This window comes from Aythya marila, assembly GCF_965140915.1.
Source record: "Aythya marila genome assembly, chromosome: 3".
Taxonomy (NCBI): domain Eukaryota; kingdom Metazoa; phylum Chordata; class Aves; order Anseriformes; family Anatidae; genus Aythya; species Aythya marila.
In genome coordinates, this window is record NC_139044.1 from 1,821,415 (window position 1) to 1,842,412 (window position 20,998).

At 41.9% G+C, this 20,998-nt stretch overlaps 1 protein-coding gene across 1 annotated transcript in view; it reads left to right on the forward strand.

The window, feature by feature from the left end:
* Window positions 1–8,401: 8,401 nt before the first annotated feature.
* MACROD2 (mono-ADP ribosylhydrolase 2) overlaps window positions 8,402–20,998 on the forward strand; it is an 852,361-nt gene continuing 839,764 nt past the window's right edge. The window contains exons 1-2 of the mRNA XM_082757433.1: window positions 8,402–8,655; window positions 12,978–13,094. Coding sequence (XP_082613559.1) covers window positions 8,610–8,655; window positions 12,978–13,094 — 163 coding nt within the window. The 5' untranslated portion in view covers window positions 8,402–8,609. The remainder of the gene's footprint in view (window positions 8,656–12,977; window positions 13,095–20,998) is intronic.

The window sequence follows — 20,998 nt, forward strand, 5'->3', positions numbered from 1 at the left end:
GCGATTTCCTGCCTAAAAGTTTTCCTCTTCATTGCATACTTTCTGGGATGCATCTTAGTTTGTTCTGATACAAAATTAAGACTTAACAGTAGTTCGGTTTCCAGCAGCCACTGGCAGAGGCCTGAAAAGGCTTGTGTGAGCTCCCCCATCAGAACTGCAAACATCTGAACCTCTGCAGACCGCCTGGGACCAGGTGTCAGTCTGGCATTCTGCTACCTGCTCCATTTGGTCGGTTCCAGGGTGGGACACTTCTCTTTTCTCCCTCTTTTCCTCCTGAAACAGGAACAGTTCCAGGAGCAGGAGGTGGTTTCAGTGCAGATCAACAGCTGTTTCTCTTTCCCTTGTATTTTTTAATGTTTCTTATAATGCTGATCCCAGAGAGGAGCACAAGGTGAACATTCCTGTCTATTTTTTTTTTTTTGGTCTCTTTTGCTGTGCATAAAAATAATCAGGTCTCTCATTTTCTTTGGAACCTCTGAAAAGCTCCATCTCCTTTGTCCTTGCATATGCGAGTTTTGATCATAGGATGTGAATTAGGGGAACAGTTATCTTTATTACAGTGCAGAATTCAGTTACAACACAGCAACGACTGGACTAATTAAAACATGGATCATTCTTGCCTGGCATATATAATCACACCTCATCTTTCTGAACTGTAATTAAGTTTGAGGTCTTCTGCCATTTTTGGGAACATGCTCCACTCTCATTTACATTACAAGACTGAACTGTGCTAGGGCACTACTGTGTTGGAACAAAGTTTACCAAAATAGTTGACTTAAAATGGGTTTGACTTCAAAGGATCTACAAATTTCTCTTCAAAAAGTGTTTGTGATGTTCTAATAAATCTAATAAAGATAACTGTATATCTCAATATTAGAAAATAAGTCTTCCTGGTCAGAAGATTCACTTAATGTGTTTGTATTAGATTATTTCAATGATTATCTCTAATTGTTTTAAGTGTCTAATGTTTCCTTTGCTATCAAGAATGGCCATTTCTAGATACAGGTCTAAATAACCTTCACTGGATAAAAGATATTAAACTGAACTACTATGAATTTTGAGTACTTGTTAAATAGTACCTATAGTAAATCATATAAACAAGCACATCAACAGTACAGAAGCATTTTTTTCCTCTTTGAAGAGTTTAGTTATCACAGTAGTTGATGCACCAAGATGTATTTCCCTGGCAAAATAGATTAAAATCAAAAAGGTGTAAGAAACCCACGAGTATATTGTCTTTCATTTTTCTCTCCAATCATGATGCCGGACAAAGGGAGCCTGTAGTTGCTTGCCTCGTCCTCAGCTCGTTTGCCCAAGGCAACAAAGCAGGGAAATTGCAGGTAACAATTTATCTAATGCTTATCATCAGTTAACTCTCTCTCTACCTGTCGCTGGGCATAATTTTATTAACAGAAACTTCACCCAGGTATGCTTGTAGCTTGGAAGCTCATAAGGGGGGATGCGACTCTCAGATAAAAGAGAAATGCTGTGCGTTTTCTGTTTCAAATGCATGCTAGTGAATTTGAAAGTGAACATGCTAGTGAAAGGTGACATTTTATCAATGATATTGTGGAAGCCATGCGAGAGGAACTCAGAGCAGTTTCACTATGTGATACGAATGGACAGGAGGAAAGACTCGGTGGTTAACGTACACGGGCTGTAAATTCGCATTAGAATTTCCTGCTGTGGAAGCGTGTGTTGGCACAGGATTTAATTAAAATCAACAAGACTGCGCTAACACGGCTTACTACACAAACAAGCTCTGATAAGTGAAAATAATGACTATCGAGATAGTTTTTATTAAATATAAATCACTCAAACACCCACTTTATATATTATATTGCTCTATTATGTTATTGCAATAATAAATTACTTTTGTTTACTAGCTACTCAAATTACACATTTCAAAATGTACCTTCACATGCATCAGGAAGGAAATTTTCCTAACAGAAAAGTTGTGATCTCTTTTTTTTCTTTTTTTTTCAGTGGGATAGAACCAGAGGAAATCATCTCAATTTAAATTCACATTTAAAATAATGTCATCAGTTAATTAAAATGGCATTTACATTACGAAAATTCAAAAAGATTTTCTGCAAAAACATTATTTCATCTTTACCTTTTTCATTGTACTCAAAGTTAAATAGTGTAAATACTGATGAAGTAAAGGACTACTGAATTCACTTTAATTTTTTGTTTCACGCCCCAGCATTCAACTTTGAATTCATAACCAAGGCAGTGTCTAGGTTTAAAAAGAAAGAGTGAGAAGAAAAACCCAAATATTTTGTGTTAAACAAGATAGAAACATCTTTCAGTTACACTGAAAAAAAAAATACTTTGACTCGTTTCTGTTTGCAATTTCTGTATTATTCAGTTGTTTAGATTTTACAAAAGAAAGAAGTATAAAATCTGAAAAGTAAGAAGAAAACATGGCAGTGTAATCATTACCACCTATTATTAAAAGATCATTTGCATTTTCTGCAAATGTAAGAGGTTTCTTATATTTATAAACAGGCTTGAACATGCTTTTTGAAGAATAAGGAAGTTCAGATCTATTCTTCGTAACTCATGTTACACAACCTTTGAAATTAGCATACTGACTTTACAAGTACTGAGTAGTTCACAGGCATATTTTAAACTGTTTTATGGGGCAGCTCCAGACTGCTCGGTTTTGTTGCCCTCAGTGCAAAGTCTACAAACATAGGCCCTGGCCCAGCATCATGTTGTGTTTGTGGATATTCACTCACGTCTGACTTGATGTAGGACTGGGCTGTGATGCATCAGTTTGCCATGTTGAAGTGTCCTCCTCTCTTCTGCATAGATTTTCTCAAATATTTTTTTCAGATGACCAAGATCAGGAATGACTGACTTCCATTCCTGTCCTCTCAAGTGATGATTTTCATTCCCCCTTTAAGATCTGCAGCTCAAACTAGCCGTCTCCTTCCCCTCTTCAAGTGTGCCATTGGCACAGATGCCACTACTGACCCTCCGTGGAGCCACTACTCCTCCAGCAGCCACAACCCACCTCCTCCAGAGACCTAACTCTGCTCACTTTTACCCCGCTTACAGGCTCACTGAGGGATCTGTGGAGATGCTTCCTTTATGTTGGTTGGGGTGGTTGATAGTGATCATAATGCTATAGACAGGTGCTGAATGACCCAACAGTTTCCAGTGCGGTTCTAGCTTTTCTTTCATCCATTTATTTACTTATACAGTGTATTATTCATTTTCTTACTAATTTACATTTCCTATTATATCTCTAACAGGAACTCTCTAACCCGTCATTATTTTATCCTTGTGTTAAACAAACATTCATTTTACGATCACAGTAGAAACCTGTATTCTGTGCAGCCTACACATATTTTAAACACTATTTCTGGGCTTTTCCCATCTTCCTGCATAGGATGACGGAGAATGTTCACTGGGCCATGGATGCTCGAAAACACACAAATCATTAGTCTAATACTAAAGATGCATTTTTATGCTCATTATTTCAACAGAACATGTCTAGGCCTTCTAAGTATTGCTTTAGCTGGCAGCGTATACACCTCGCTACAGTCTTCTCCAAAAAAAAAATAGATCAGGTTTTTTAGCCTGAGTGGTTTTCATCTAAGTACTAAAATGCTGCTTTTTAGTGAAATTTTCCTGCCACATTTGCCACCGCTGACTGCTTCTCTGAAAGATCACCATCTTTGACTTCCATCCTTCAGCCCTAGCAGTTCTGCTCTCATGTTCCTGGCCATTGTGCTGTTGGTTTTTGCGTAGAATTTTCCTCAGTTTCTCTCCTTCAGCGTCTCCTGTGAATTCTGTTCATGCTCACTCTACATAGTTGCTGCAAATCTAGTGTTGTCCTTGCACAATTTCATCCACTTACATAGACAGTTAAGTGTCTGCCTAGAGGCAGAAGTTAATTACTGTATTGTGTGTTACACAGATTAGCATTGTGTCTAAGCATCACTCCACTTCTAGGATGCTACCTGTTAGGAGATGTTTCTTTTGTGGTAACAACAGGCAAACTTAATACTTCAGGCTAAAACTCTGATCAACAATGTTACGAGCAAGAAAATAAAATGTATTTATATATATTTAATGTTATGCTTCTGTGCCAGCTAGCCTGTTACAGAAAGAAAAAGACATAGCCTATGTTTTGTTCCCTGCTTTCCTTAGATTTCATTGCAGTGTGTTAGACTGCTGCCAGCATCCAGGGAGCAGGATTATTATTCTTGTCATGTGGATATTTTCTTCCCTCTGCTGACTGAGAGCCACAAACTTGTCAGACAGAAAGTCTGATATATTTGTGCCTTTTTTCCTTTAAAATTCACCCATGGCAAACGTTACATGTATTCAACCAAGGAAAAACATCCTTCTTTATAAAGAAATTAGGTGTGCTCCCCAAACTGCATTTCTAATAGCCCATTTCCCATATATTATTCTAGCTCTGGCTGTGGGAATTGCATGCTTGCAGGCAGCTGTGGAAGAACTATTCATGTTTCATATCTACAAAGCTGAACGTTTTGTTCCTATTCAGGAACAGCAGGGAAGACCTAGCCTGAGATAGCTGGTAAATGACTTAAAATTTCACTTGACCTGGAGGATCAGTGATCTTTGGAATCCAGAATCACCACTATAAGAACTGAACACCAAATCATGCTCACGCTGAAGTCAGTGACAGAATTTCTTCCTGCTCCGGTGGAACCAATTGTACCAACAGCAATTGAGAAGAAACAAACACAAAAAGTAAAACAAGTTTTTTCTTACCAGAATTGGAAAATCTAAACACTTCTCTTTTTAAGTTGAAGTTTTACTCCCGTCTTTTATCTGTGTCATGGAGTTATATCTTACACAACTCTAATGTAGCAGCAATTAAGATTTTTATTATATGACTTTATAGCAAATAAAAAGATTATATGATTTTAACCATACTTAATCTGTATGTAAGTATTAGTCATTTAACACAGAGATCTAAAGAACTTGCTACAATAAAAACAGCAATTTAGTTAAAGATTTGTGAATGGCAAGGTTCACCCAAGGCTTGCTGCAGGTTCCTGGGGGGTTTCTATATCCAGTCGTGTGCTTCCCAAATCCCCCTTTAGAGTGAATTACTTACCTTATTGGAGTTTGTCCATGGATGAACTTGTTCCTGAAGGTGTCAGCCGTGAGATGTGGTTCCTCGCAGGGGTACCCTGAGAGGCATCCCAGCACAGAGGGGTGATCAAGGGCAAAGCCACTCAAAGAGTTCTTGCTTGGAATCACTATTTATAGGATTGCAAGGTCATTGTGTTTTGGTGAGTAATTTTCCAGGACTCAGGTGTTTTGCCAGTTTGTTTGGGAATCAGGTTGCACAGTCCCCCTCTTTTGTACTTCAATGCATCCTCATCAATGAGTCTCACCACAGGGACCAGGTTTGAGCAGAGGGGAGGCCTGACTGTCCGGTGCCTGTCCTGCATAAACCACAGGTGTCAAGGGGAGCGAGGCAGCGTCAGGCTTTGCCACAATCTGTAGATAACAGAGGAACGGCGTTGAGATGAATTTTCCTTTGATTACAGAGAAGAAAGTGATAAGGCGCCACCTTTATTAACTAAAGTGATTGACTTGTAGTCAAGCTCAGATTCCTTATCAGATTATTTTCTGGACTCTGATTTGATTCATTACTTCCCATGAGAGATTTCATGGTAATGAGTGCTGCCTGCTCATTGTTAACGAGCTGCCCGGTTCAAGGAGCTATCACATTGAGGCCTACCATGGCTCTCAAGCCTGAACAAGACTTAGGCCAAGTACAGGAGCAGAGCATACCCACCACCATCTGGTCTTCTATTTTGGTGCTGGCTCAAATATCAGGCTTTTTTTTTTTTTTTTTTTATAAAGATATATATTTTCTTTATATATTTTCCAAAATGATGGCTGCTTTAGCTGCTTTTACAAATGCAACTGAAGAATGCATGCAAATGCCCTGGATGAGAAGCGAGTTTTCTCTCTCTCCCCTTCTGGTCCAATAAACGTTGATTTATAAAATGTGGAACAGATCCCACAGGACTTTAGAATATTCAGTAGCTTGGTAAATATGGCAGTGATCTAGGATATGGGTTCAAATATCTACTGTACACCATATACACACACATGATTTAAACTAAGATCTCTTTTATGCCTCTTTATCTGTTGGCTTTTCTCTCATTTTCATTATCAAGTCAAGAAAACTGTGCTTGGGCTACGAGAGCATATCACCTGGCCAAAAAGAAGAAATCACGTAAAGATACAGTAATGTACCCTTAGGAGCTGATCTAATCTGAATATTGAAATATGCTTTGTGAAGAGGAGGCTTATTCTGATTTGAACTGGTTAAAAGGCAAACTTTGAGTGTTCCCTCGCACCAGTAAGTGCGGTAAGACAAAGGATTCTGCTGTGAGGAACTGCACAGTGACTTAAGATTAACATCAACACTGCAGATGCTGTTGGTTCATCAGAAAGGAGAACTTAATAAAATAGCAGGTATTCCTGTAACTGGTGAAGCTAGAATCATGTCTTCTTACAGATTTTTGCTTTATGCTGCTTTAAAAAGGAAAGTTTAAAAGAAAATGTAAAGTTTAAAAGCTCGGTCCTTTTTTAAAAATACTTCAGATATATCACCTCTAAAAGCAATATTTCATTTTATGTAAAATATTTAAATTAAATTGTACCTCTTCTAAGTTCCAAGCCAAAGCACACAGTGAGAGCGGGCATTTTGCACTTTTCTGTTTGTTTTACAGCACATTGTTACAGACTCTCTGTAAAGAGAGAGTATTTCACCAAAGACGGATTAGCTCCTTCCTGACATGACCTGATAGAAAATATCTCAAAACACCGAGAAAAGACAACAATCTTTTCCTCTACCAATCTTCAAAAATTCCTTCAGTTAAACTGAGAGCATACTTTTTACTGGGTAATTCAGTCTTTTCTGATATTTTGCCTTAACCATGAAAATTGAGACTTGGTAGCTATACATGTCAATTATACATGTCAATGGTTCCCTGAGTGCGGTATCTCTAGGTAGTTTCTCAATAGACGTGTTTTATCTGATGTTGCCTCTTTCACTTTTAAGAATGGCAATTTTGTGTATCTTGTACACGATGATTCCAAATTCACAGTGTCATTTCTTGTTGTTTTGTATCAGATTTCTTGATTTTTTTTTATTTTTATTTTTTAAGTTGTGTTTATTGAGCATTTTATATGTAGTTTATTGATGAAGAAAAAACACATGCTGGTGAAGTGATGAGGAATAATGCCTGGAAAAGTTCGTGCTTTTTCAATGTAGTTCTGAAAAAGGACAAAGCCCAAGTAATGCTGTGTTGTGCCTCACCTTTCTTTGTTACAGGCCAACTGAAAGAACATTATCACCAAAGACAAGCCTGCTCCTGACAGAGTGAGTCTTTCTATATGATTTAGCTCAAACGAGGTGGACTGATGAGTTTGTGCGCGTCCTTCTGTGAAGCTCTGAAGCACCTGCCAGCACCTGTTTTGTCCCAGGGCTGCATCCTCTTGCCTGCGTGAGTTAGGGCCGGTACATCCACGTGTGGTGTAGCGTGGGCTAGCACGATCCGTAGGGCTGCTGGCAGGCCTCATTTGTTTCCTTATTATATTTGCTTATTCCCCTATGTTTACTTATTCAGGCTGCAGAAGTTTCCGTGTTTATGCAGACATGGAAAATAAATAAATAAATAAATAAATTAACCTAAACGCTACCAGCAAGCCTGGCAGGTACCAGCTAGGCGAGGTCAGAAAGTGAAAGAGCACACAGACTGAGGTGATGGATGTGCAGTTTCCGAGAGGACCTGAACCCGTGCGAGGCGCGGGTCAGTGGCGGTGCAGGGGAATTTTGGAAACGACAGCGCAGCGCGCCGGCACCACGCGCAGTATTTTATTGATTTCCCCACATCCCAGCGGCTGTTTTTCCTCCCGGCTCGGATTCCTCCGAGCCCCCCTATGCATTTCTCCCAGCCGGGCCGGGCCGGGTTGTGCTCCCGGGGGCCCCGCAGGCCGCAGCCCGGACGCCGTCGCGTAGCAACGCGGCGGAGCTCCGGGGCCCGGCGGCAACCCGGAAGCAGAGGGGGCGCTGCTCCGCCCCGGGCCGGCCGGCCCCGCGCCGCCGGGCCCCGAGCGCCCTCCCCGGGGGCACCGGGGGCGCTTCTCCCGTTAATGTCGCACCAAGCACCCCCCGCACACACAGAGGGCCCGGGCTGCGGCGCCTCGTCCCCGTCCATCCCCGTCCCCGTCCCCGTCCCCATCCCCACGCGAGCACCGCCGCTTCAAGCTCCTCCCGGCCGGCTCGCCCGCCGTGCCCGGTCCGGTGTCGGCGGCGGCGGCGGGCGGAGGAGGGGGCTGCTGAGCGGCGGCTGGCGGAGCCAACGGGCGGTGGGAAGGGGGGCGGGCGCTGCGGGGGTGTCGTGCTGGAGCGAGGCGTGCCCCAGCCGCCAGGCACCCTGTGGAGCCGGGGAGCGACGTTTGCACGGCGCTGCTGGTGGCGGTGGTGGTGGTGGCGGCGGGCGGCAGCAGCAGCAGCGGGCAGCTCGGCGTCCCCTCCACCCCCCCCCGTGAGCCTGGGGAACCTGCAGCTCAAAGCCGCCGCCAGCCACAGCGCCATGTACCCCGGCAACAAGCGGAAAAAGCTCTGGCGGGAGGAGAAAGGTACTGCCGCCGCCACCGGCCGGGCCCCGCCGCCCCCCTCCGCCTCCCCCTATGGCTGGGGGGCGCCCCCCGAGCCCCCGTCCCGGTCCCTGCCGCCCCCCGGGCTCTGCGGGCTCCCCTCACGCCCTCCGGGACCCCCCCCCCCCCCCCCCGGGGTTTTGGCAGGGCAGGAGCCGGACCCAGAGCCGGCCGGGCTCCAAAGGTGCCCGTCCCGCTTTAACCCGTGCTCTTCGTGTGGGGAGGGGGGAGAAAATGGTGTGTTTTTTTTTTTTTTTAATATTTTTTATTTTTTTTTTTTTTTTTCGGGATTTTTGGCCCCAACGCGATGCTCCGCCGGGCTACTTTGAGGTGCGGAGCCTGCGGGTTCCGGCACGCCGCTAAGAAATGGGGGCCCCCCCCCCCAAAAAAAAAAAAAGGAGCTTGCCCCCCCCTGCCTCCCCCCCGGGCTCCCTCAGCCCGGCTCCTGCAAGTATGGGGCAGGCGCCTCCCGCTGACCTTGGTGTCCCCGTGGTGGTCACCCGGAGAGCAGCGGGACCCTTTCGGGAGAAATTCACGCAGCAGGAGTGTAAATATTTACATCGGCTATCGGAAGAGGCTTCAGGAAAACAAACCTTGCCGGGGGTGTTTACAAATAACCCAGAAACCTACAAGGGGGAGAGGAGGGAAAACTGAAACACACCAGCGGGGTTGTTACAAGTTGTCTCTTTTCTCCTATGTTCCCTACGATTGCATGTGTATTTCAAGGCAGGAAGGCAGACGACCGGTTCAAAGGATAGCATTCGTCCTCTTTGTGGAGAAATCCAGTAGGCATATGGAAGGAGAAAACGTGAGAGCCACACGCAGGCTGATCGCTCTGTAGGTTAGCTGCTTCCATCAAACTTGCCCCTGAGGCAGGGAGTTACATCGTGTGTCCGTGTTTCTTTCAGAGCTGGCTTGCAATGTGCCTGTAGTCGAGGTGAGACAACAAATTTCTGCCAGATTTGAAAGTTTCTCTCTTCCAGAGCAGAGAAGATGGAGTTAAATCTTCTCGGGTGTTGCTTGTGTGCAGTCAGCTGTAAGCGACTTCACCTGTGGAAGCCCTTCCTGCTGCCTGTTGTTGCCTTCCAAGGAAATGCTTTTATGCAGGGGGCAGCTGGGGGAAGGCACCTGGCCAGCCCTGGTGGGAGTTCCCACTGTTCCCCTGTTGCTTCCAGCTTTGTTGTTTGTGCAAGTTTGCAGCACGTGGACTCAAACCCTAGGTGAGGAGGGTGCAGTACAGGGGCTGGGACAGGTGAGGTGCAAGCACGCCTTCATCTTGATGTGCTGTGAGGATGATGGTCTCACCAGAGCCACGATAACCACCATCTGTTGAGCAGGGTGACACTGGTGAACACAAGCTGAAGCTCGTGACTGCTGCTGAAGTTATTCTGGCCAGCAAAGCATGTTTCTGAGCGCTAGCTAGCCAGAACTTGGTGTCACTCTGCGTAGTGAGAATGAACAGCATTTGCCAGTCTTCTGCTCCAGTAGCTGCTTCCCAGCATTACGTTTGTGGTGTTGGCCCAGGGTTTTTCAGGCGTGTGTGTGAAACTCTGGCATGTAACTGCTGATGCTGGTCTTTAGCTTGTAGCCCTGTGTGATTATTCTTACTGAGCATTCTCTTTACTAGAGAGCAAAACTACAGAAGCACAACTTCTTTCCTTCCTATGCAGGTTGTCCTTGAAAAGAAATTTTATGCCAGGCCTGCCTCTGCTGTTCCTGCATCCTTCCAGCTCCCCACAAAGCTGACTGCTCGTGCTGATTCTGCTCTTCCCTTGAAGCTTTGGGTGTGATCATTTTGAACCTTTTATGTTTTGAAGAAGTTCCTATTCTCAAAAAGTGCAAACTGCTAAATACTAAGTTCAAACCCACTTGCTTTCCTTAATAACTTCTTAGTAATTGAGGATTAGTTCAATTTCTCACAGGGTAGATCTTTCCTGTGGTCCAGCGAAACAGTAGGAGCAGAACTGTCACTGATTTTGGAGTCTTTATGGTATGCGACTGGTCTGCCCATGAGCTTCCAAAGCACTTCAACAGGTGACATGCAGAAAACAGTCTTTGCAGCTAAAGATGTTGGACGCATCTTCTGGGAGGTCTGTGTGCAATTTAAACTCACTTTAAAGCCTCACTAGTGACTTGGAAGGGCAAAGCTTCATACACCCTTCTTCTAGAATTGTGTTTTGGAAGGTGGGGAGCTGCCTCAAACTTCTTCAGCAAAAGGCAGTCAAACTTTCAGTGTTAGTTGGTCCCTCCAGCCTGATGCACACAAATGTGCTCTCTCTTTGTCTCGTGTTCATGTTTGTCTTTCTGTAGTACTTTTAACAGGCACATTAAGTATCTTGTATGTTTGAAGATGAAGCAGTAGAGTTAAGTGTGTATCCATAATGTATAATGAAGATTCTAATCACATTTTACTTTCATACTTGTAACTATCCAATTAAGATACACAGCCTAAATAAGGGGAGAGAAGTGGTGTTTTTGACAGTACAATTTCTTCTTCAGTTGAACAAAAACCATCAAAAAATATCTTTTGATAAGAGTCTGTGCTCAAAACTTACCTTTGGTATTTTAGGCTGTACTGACTATACTCTGCATCATTAGGAAACTTACATTATAATAGGGTTTTTGCAAAATAAGCTATTTTCTTGAAAGGTTTGACCTAAGAAGCAGTTTGTTGAACTCATTTACTGTTCCTTCAACTTGATCTGAATATTAGCATCTCTTTTTATGTCCATCTAGTCCTTTATGCCAAAGGCAAAAAAATATGGATCTTCCTTGCCCACATAGCTCTTAAACTCTTTTTGATCATCAAAGAGTATTTATTCCTGATTAATGTGTCAAGAAAATCTATTAGTATGGTAATAGTAGTTCAGTGCCACTGGTAAAATGCACCCAGAAACTTGATTAGCTCATGGAAGCCTTGACATGGTCTGTTCTTTTCATTCCTTATGCAAGGACACATTTTGTACAAAACTAACACTGAGCATTAAAAGCATATTTCACTTCTGAGTGAAGTCATCCTGCTTGATGGGGTAGGGAAGGAGAAGAGAATGCAGCTACGAGAATCTGGTGCTGGGTCAGGGCCAGTGGGGTGTGTTTTCCTCACCTCAGAACCTACTGCATTTATAGGCAAGTCTGAAGAAAAGCGAAGTTGGCACTAGCTGTCAAAATTGTACAGCCCATGCAGTTGTACTTTTTGCTGAATGCCTTTTTAAAAAAAAAAAGACATGGTGACTTTTTTATTTTTTTTTATCTGAGAAACAAACATCCATGTGTACTTCCGTGGGGTAATCACCATGTTATACTGATGTTCAAGTACAAAACTATAAGCCTTAGCCTGAGCTCTTGAATTTAAACCCAGCTTCTGCTTTACAGCACTTGAAATCCAGTGTGGTCCTTGAATCATGCTGGTCCTTGAATCGTGCTGGTCCTGGGCTGCTCTTTAGTTACCTGTGCATCCAGCGGAGCGCAGTGGGCTTCCCTAGTGCTCGGGCTTGTGTTCCACCAGTTTGTCAGTCACACTTACAGACTTGTAGTACTTTTTCTTGGGTAACAAACTGTTAGCTTAGTATTTTCTGTAGCTGCTGATTTTGGCCCAAATCGGGATGAAATGCTACTGGATGTGTTTTAAGCAAATGATAGTAGATTTTGCATGCTGGAAGTTGCATTGTTTGCAGAACAAAACAACCAAACAAAAATGCCTCTTGCTTTTTATCACCCCAACCATCGAGAAAGCGACATAAGATTTGGCTTTTGCTGACTTCTTTTTATAATATATTGGCACTCTGTTAAATTTGTACTGTTCTTCCTTTCATTCTTTGCGGGCATACATAAACTTGTTTCAGGAGATAAACGCATCAGTTTTGATGTTCAAGATGTTTTTCTAAATTACATCTGTTTTATGAATACAGAACCTAATGACTGCATTATAATGCCTGGAAATTCTATAAAATAACAATTCCCTACTTAATGAAGCTGCTTTTGGATCTCTGATCTTGAGTTTAAGTGACTGGAAGACGAGGTGCTGTAGTGATGAGGGAAGGAAATCTGGACAGTTGAGAGAGCAGTGAAGCGGCATTTTTTTGCTGAACTGGGATATCCAGAAATAGGTGCAGGCGGTTGTTTAAATGCACTATGTTCAGCTCCTATTATTTGTAACTCATCAAATCACCCATGCTTGTTTCTTTCAAACTGTATTTAATTGCTTCAAGGACATGGAATTGGTCACTACTTGGCCAATGTACAAGAATATATGAAAGCTTGCAAAACTTTTTTTTTTTTTTTTTTTTCCCCTTTCCCCTAAACAGAGCGTTTGCTGAAGATGACCTTGGAGGAAAGACGCAAAGAGTACTTGAGGGAGTATGTTGCATTGAAAGATATTCCAACATGGATGGAAGAAATGAAAAGTAAGAATGAAAGTGATGGTAAGTAAAATGGGGGAGTCTTTTTAAATAGAGACTGTTCTGCTTGCTTAGCCTGAAGTTACTGTTAAGAGAGCCAGGACTTAGAAACCCTGTTATTGCTAAAAGTGGCAGCCCTATGTGGGGGCAGGAGTGCTTCATTGAGAGAGGTGGGGGGTGGAAAACACCAAAATACCTTAAAGCCTTGCTGGCATCCACTAATTTTGCAAGTACATGCAGACAGTCATAACAACACTGATAGCCTTAAGTATGCGAATTAGTTATTCTCTGCCTCAGTTCTTAGTTTCTAGATAAGATATTTTCCAGATATTCCAGTGATCAGCCATGAGTAATGCTCTTTGTCTTTAAAATTTAGCAGGCATCATGGAATGGGGAATCTGGGCAAAATGGTGGTGTTCTCGTAGGTAGCTGAAAACAGCATTTGTTCCTGATGATCCTACATGTTTGCTTGGGCTGAGGTGCACCAGCCTGGCATGCATGAACCCCTCTTGTCTTAGTGTGTGCAGCATTATCAGGATGGCCAGTAGAGTTGTCCAAATACTTGCAGTGAACGCTGTCCAGAAATGTGAATCTGATTCAATAACATAGATCAAGTAATTGAGGTTTAGATGGATGAGAATTTAATTCTGTTACAGTGCCTCATTCTTTTTCTAGTTCTCCTTCATTCATGTGTGTGTGAACAGGAGGGAATTCTTTGGTGTGATTTCCTTTGTTTTATTTCTGTGTCTTGACTTGGCTTAATTTTGATTCTTGCAATCTAACTACGCAATGTGAAGTGCTCACAATTGCAGTTTTCTTACTGCTGCAGGTACAGGAGTAGGTTTCTGGCCCTTTTGTTACCATTAGGGGCTAATACTTACTAGTGTGAACAAGAGTGTAGGGTGATCTTGTGACCATGGCTGGCCATGGTCTTTATGATAATATTCAGTGTAAGATTGTAGTACTTCCTTTACAGTCTCGAGGGGCTAACAGAATTGCAGATACCAATGTCGTAAGCAGATAATGCTTTCATCTCTTCCTAAAAGCCTCCTTAATGACTTTTGAAGTGAAAATATATATCAGAAGTTGCTGAGCTTTTAAACTCTGACATAGCTTTATTACAACAGTACTCACAGACCTCTTTCTCCCATTACAGTAGGTCTTTGATATCTTGTAAAGAAGCTTGTCCATCTAGAAAACAAGGGCTGCATAATAATCAAAAGATTACCTGACTTCTCCAAAGTTTGTTTAGGAGGTCTTTGACACATGAGAATATGCAGTCTGTCATGTAGTTTAACTGGGAAATTCTTTATCCTTCTTAGCCTGAGCTATGCGTTTATTCTGACAACTCTCAAACTCAGTATGAGCTGCTGAAATTCACAAATCTCCTGCTACATGTCCTGCTGAACCTGACAAGGTGTGGATTTATGTTGCGATTGCTGTTACACCTCACATAAGCAAAATGTCAGTGTCTAATATGTGGGTATTGGATCATGGCAGTAGTGAATTTATTCCGTTGTAGATGTTCTTGCAATCCCTGCTAGTACCCAGTGCTCTGCAAAAATGCTGGAAGGCAGAAGTTGTTCAGAAACACTTTCTTCTCTGCTATTCAAGGCTTTTGTTAGACTGCGCATTCAGGAGAAAATATCCTTAGTTTCCTGTTTTCTTAGATATATTTATTGTAAATAAGCCACGTGGAATAGTGATCTTGTAGAAGGTTAGAGTACGGAAATGATTCCACATTTCAACTGATCAGTGCAATTAAAAGAAATCTGTGTTAGTATAACTGTTACTGCATCTGTTTCAAACTTTTGTTTCCCTTAAATGTTGACTCCACTCTGAAGGCATCAAGAGTATACGAAGGGATGAAGCTCCAGGTGTGCTGAAGTCTGTGATGACTTGAGAATTCCCTGCTCAAATCCTGCTATTTTCTTCAAATGAAAGGCTACTTCTTCTTGCAGTGACAAACTAGAGAGGTCTGAAGGAGGAAAAAAAAAAATCTGTACGCTTGACAAGCCAAGACAGCAACTGATGAGGAATGTGGAAAAAGCTTTCTACCATTTACTTCAAACACTGTATACTGTGAATAAATGACAGATTGATTAGTAAAGTGTGGAGTAGCTGTTCAGGAAGAGTGATGAGGACAAGTCAAGAAAGGAACCAAGAACAAATAAATGGAAGCAGGTGTGATCAATCTTCTGCTGGAGTAAGAAGCTGTAGGAGAAGGGGAGAGCCTTTGGGCCAGGCATAATGCCCACAGATGCACCAGGCTGGAAACAAAAGGCATTCAGTACTACACAAATGTTTGTACTGACTTAGGAAAACCATCTTGTGAACAATACAAAGACTTTATGGTACCAATTTTTAAACGTGAATGGCTTGCTGGAAGGTGTTATGAGATTAGTTTGGCACCCGCTCTTCTATGGAAGTTTAACAGGACATTATTAAAGCCTTTGGAACTGCTGAAGCTGAAAGGATTGAAAAGCTTCCTGTTGGGAAGGAACCAGCCTCTGACTGTTCTCATACCTCTGTCTGGTCTTTAACAGGAAGTTTGGAGAATATACCTTAGTTGTGGAGGGAAGTTTCTTCCCCTGCTCCTCCCTCGCTCTCTGGTGTGAAGTGGTATTCAGAACCAAATTACAAACCATACCTGTAAAGCTTTGAACAAGTTGATCTTAAAGTGAGTTATAAAAAGGCTGGAAATCTTAACAAGTGTGGGATGTGTAACAACAAAGGATTCTGGGGAACGAAATAAGGGAAATCTCAACGGCAACTGACAATTCCTTTGTCTTTAGTGATTTATTTTTTTTTACAGCAGCAAATGTGTGAGAATGATAAAGTTGAAAGGAGCTGTGTATAGTTCAGCCTCAGTTTTACTCCTTTGCAACTGAAACAAAATCCTGCAGTTTTGTAAGTCATCTTACATGGATGTGGGTCTTGATGTGCCTTAAGAGCTGAAATTGGTTTGTGTTTTCACATGGAATTTGGCCGATACTTCTGATGCTTTTCGCTGTGAGTGGGGCAAGGAGTGATGTGGAATGGAAGCACGTGAGCTTGGTGCCCACTGCTGTGAACGGAGGGAAGCAAACTGACACAGGCATGTGTTTTTCTGGGAGGTCTATGGCGTCAGCATCCCTGGGGTTTGAGAAACAACTTGCCAGCCTGTGAAAGCGGACCTCGGAGATCAAGTACCATAATACTGTCCATTCTCCTTGCGCTGCTGTTATTTAGGAGCGGTCCTTTTTAGTCTCAGAGGAGATAGTAGTAAGGGAAAGAATCTCTTTATGTCTACAAAACTTCCTCAGGAGCAAAACTTTTGTTTTAACCACTGAGAATATGAGGAACTGTCCACTGCAGGGACTAAGAACGACCCTGTCATACAGGGAGAGGTATTATGTCAGCACTGAAACCCATCCTTTCTCCCATACCTCATCCTTTGGCTGTACTTGAAGGCAGGCACTTCTCATCTGTTTGGTTACATACTTTGAAGAACAAGTCCTTCCTGACAACTTACAAATAATGGACTTTTTTTCTGAAGTACTGGATTTTCTATACTTCTGTTTCAATGCTGTTTTATATATATACAACCTTATACTAGACACTTATCCTGTACAGAAATGGTAATTTGTGTGTTGTTATGCTTGATGAATAAAGAAACGATGTAGAAGAATAACTAGTGATTATTTTTTTTTTTGAGCTAAATGTACTATCTTTTTCTTGAATACGCAGTTATTCCTGAAGATGTCTTTAGGTTTCAGCGGGGAAACTCGGGAAGAGGCTTCTTCTTTCAAAGAACTTTTCTTTGAAAGCTTTTCTAAAAATCAGTGTTTGGGGAGTTGTGTTGCTGTTGACGTTTGTTTATCAGTAATAGATAAATGCTTTATATTAATGTAGTAATTCAAACAATAGAATTCAAATTTAACTCCAACATTTTATAATCCTGCTGGGCTATCGTAGTTCTCAGGTTTTGTTGGTGCAAAGAAAACAGCAAATTCAGGTGATGGTTTAAAGGTGTTCGCTAGTGGTAAGAACTGCTTTCGATTCCTTTAAAAGGAAGGATACAGCAACTTGTGGGACTTAAGTTGTTTTTATTTAAATGGTACGAAGGGTCTGTAGTCTCTTTTGTTTTAGCAAGTCTTGAAATATGTAGATGTTCTAGCTGCCTTTGAATTTTCTTAGTCTCTTACTTTTAGAAAATGATATGGTTGAATATGTTCAAATAATCTACTTTAATGCCAAAGGTTTTATGTATAATAGTAAGGTTTGGGTTTAATACCAGTATCTTTGTACTAGAAATCTGTAGATATCTGAATAGTCACTGTGTTGACACAAGATTATAGAGACAAAGCAGCTGTATAAGCCACTCAGTGCTTAATGCTAAAAAGAAAGTTTATGATAATATTGAGCTTTATTGACCAGCATTTCTTGAGATTGCTAACTAACCACCAATAATACTGGCTACTTCAGAGCTTCTCCTGTTAGTGATGTGAGTGTCTCTCCTGCAGGAACCATGAATCAAGGTGGTGATTGTTCTTTTACCCGTCTCTCTCTTTTTTTTTTCGTTTTAAAGAAAAAAGCAAAACACAACACACAGCCGCTTCAGAAAGTAAGCTGCTACCCAGCTACAGGTGAAAATCAGCCAGAAACGTACAAGTAAGAAACAGGGTCTTGTTAAACTGCTGTTACCTCTAGTGGGTCGTACAGAAGAAGTAATTACCTTCTACAAGAACATTAAAACTTTCAGAAGTTACTTGCTAATGATGGGGTTCTCTCAGTCTGTAATAGCTCTGCAAAACCACGCTTCCAAGATCACATACTACCAACAAAGCAAGTCCATCAGCTTGCATTATCTTCTTCCTTTTAGTGACTCGAACAACTGTCTTTAAAACAGATTTCTACCTGAGTGACAAGGATGAAAGAAAATTGAGACGTTTAGCTCTGCGTGATGCTTGCTGTCTGTCAGTCAATGAAAATTGTGCTTTTGCTGCTGGCTCTGTTTGGTTAAGTTAGTAGCACAAGAACTTTTCAGCTGAGCTAGTGTATAAAATGGGAATACCTTGCATGTCACAGTTCAGGTTCATCTGTTGTAGTCTTAAATGTGAATTTCAGCTTCACTTAAACTCAGTGCTGTATGTGCTTGTTTTGTTTCTTTGTTTTTATTTTAATGTTTCGTATATTGGATTAGCTCTTCTAAACGTACACCTCAGGTGTTCTTTTCCAAAGACGGCTTTGCAATGCACGGAGATGGGAAAATATCTCTGGGAGCAAGTTCATTTGAGAGTAGGCTGAGAAACAGTTATCTTTTGGAGTTGGTTTGCTTTTATTAGCAAGTATTCCTACTCATGTGGTGATAACCCTGGTGTTATTAGATAATTCGAGTAGTGTGTTTAGGGGGGAGGTAAGCTGGTGAACAAAAAGAACCAATGTGTATTTGATTGACTGTGTAACTTCTTGGTGAGCAGCATGTATATAACCTTTACAGGATGGACTTCTTGCCAGAGAAATAACACTTGTTTTACGGTTCTCCTCAAAGAAAAATCTTGCTTTCAGTGAGATGGTTATTAAAAAGCAAGAATTCAGCTCAGTTTATGTATATATATGTCTGTATAAATAAAGAATACATAATTCAGTGTGGCTAATTCTCTATAACAAGATAAGTCACTTGTCCTTGATTAAGATGACGACTTCTTTGTAAGCTCTTGTTCTGTGATTTGTTTTTTTTTTTTTTTTTTTTAGCAAGTTAATATGTTCAGCTTAATGCTATGTGGATGTCCTTGATGAAGTTATCATTTATGGCCCTTTTCTATGTATCTGAGAACCCCTTGCATTTTGATGTGGCAACCACAGTTAACTATAGGAAAGGATGCTGCTATCAGCAATAAATTAGAATCCTTACTGAAGCTCCACAAGCTATTACTGTGCTTTTAAGAGTCCTAGTAGCGGAGGTGCGTGCAGTCAGGTTAAAAGTGTTTTTCACCTGGTAAAGATATACCTAATGTTTAAGTGCTCCTAACCTGTATCTTGACTAGATTAATAATTTGCGAGCCTTTGTCCCATGCAGTAGGAGAACCAGTCCTTTTTTGTAGCTCCTGAATTTCACTGGGTACTGAAGTTGAGTACAGAGGTCCCTAAGGAAGTACTAGCATGGCATCATCTGGGCTTTGGCTCCAGCATTGTCAGCAGGTAGGTCTGCTCAGATTGCAGGGAAGGTTGGCTTTATCAGCAGTGATGCTGTGTGCAACGTGATTTGTGGTGTTCCTTGGAAATGGCTCTAAGTGTGGTGTTTTCCTAGTTCCAGCCTGGAGTTTTTCTGTGGCTGACTTATCTCAAATTTAAGACTTGAAGGGGAAAGAAGGATAGTAACTTCTTGAATGAGATAGCTGTTTGATGTATGTGGATGGAAAAGTAATTGGTCGTGTGTATCCATTTCCAGAAATTTCTGTTTATGTATTTGTCTGTTTTTCTTCCCTGATGGACTTATTTTTCCTTTCAGTTTTTGTGTAATGGATGAGCTCCCTTTTGCAAGATCAGATCTCCAAATTAATTTCTTGTTCTATGAAGACAGTTTCAGTAAGTCATCTAGTTTTGCTCAGTAGGGTAGTTTGGCTAAAACCTTAATCTATGACTTATGATAGATGGTAGCATATGTGCTCACAGTCTTTTGCAGACAGATGTGAGCTGATGTGCCAGCCTGACTAAAAACCATGTGTCTCTGATTAGCTTGAGGCCAAGATCAAGCTGTTAAATTGTACCCTTGTCAGTGCTGAGTAGTGTGGACCTGGTGCTGTGTTGACTGGTTACATGACTTCCAGATAACCTTCACTTCAAATACAGGCTGGTGTCCACCTGCAGAAAACGGGGACCTTGTTTTTACTGAAGAAGAGAGCTGGCGTTGCTTGCCTTGCTTCACTGCAGCTTAGTTGTGACAGACATCTGTAAAGATGCTGAACTACTGCCTCAAGTAGGACTTGCTGCCTGGGGCTAACAACAATTAGTGATCACGCAGGCTAGGCCTGCCAGCTGCTGCTTTCCAGACGTGGGAGGCTCACAGCAAGTCTAAAAGCACATGGGTATCTTTGTGGTGGCTACACTCCCTTGATAAGGTAGTGGTATCACTGATAGTTTAAGCTCATTGAGCTCTCTGAGTGGTAGTAGCCAACTTTCATGCATAGCTGCGTTTGCTTCATGCACAATTAAACACACGATTACACGTGTGTTAAAAAGCTAATCACTGGAAACCAGATAAGCTTCATTTCCCTTTTCTGGTTCACTAGAGCCGAACTGCTCGGTTCAGTAGAGCCAACTTGCTCACCACAGAGAAACATCTATAACAGACAAGTAACCTTTGAGTAAGTTGTTGTAGTACTTCCTATGTGAGGTGGTACGAGGCTTTCTCTGTGAGGTGGCGTCCAGCTGATGTGCCACCAGAAAATCCAGCTGGCACAGAATTCATCTACGCTGCAGAAAGGGCTGCATACAGATGTTTGCTGCAAGGTGCAGGAAATGTTTTTCTGTGCTGGAGAGTAGGCTTGAACAATCCAGTTTATATTTAAGCTTTTATTTTGCACGGTTTTAAAACAATTGAAATTATAATTGTGTGGCTCCACTTCACTAAGATATTTCTTATGTAAATGGAGTTGAGCATCATGTTTGTGCACAGCAAAGGTACTGAGGTTTGTAGCTGTTTTGTGTTAAATGGGCACATAGAAGTTTGTGTGACCAAGGGCCTTCACCCAAGTTTCCAGTTGTTCTTGTAGACAGGATGCTGTAGAACTCACATCTTCCAAAATTAAACCTCTCAGCATCATGTTGATGTAGCCAACACATTTATTTCTGCAAGTTGAAGTAGTTCTCTACACATATCCTTGCAGGAGTAGCATCTTGAGGAGTTAATGATCAAGCACTGAGTTGGTAAAGACTGTTGTATA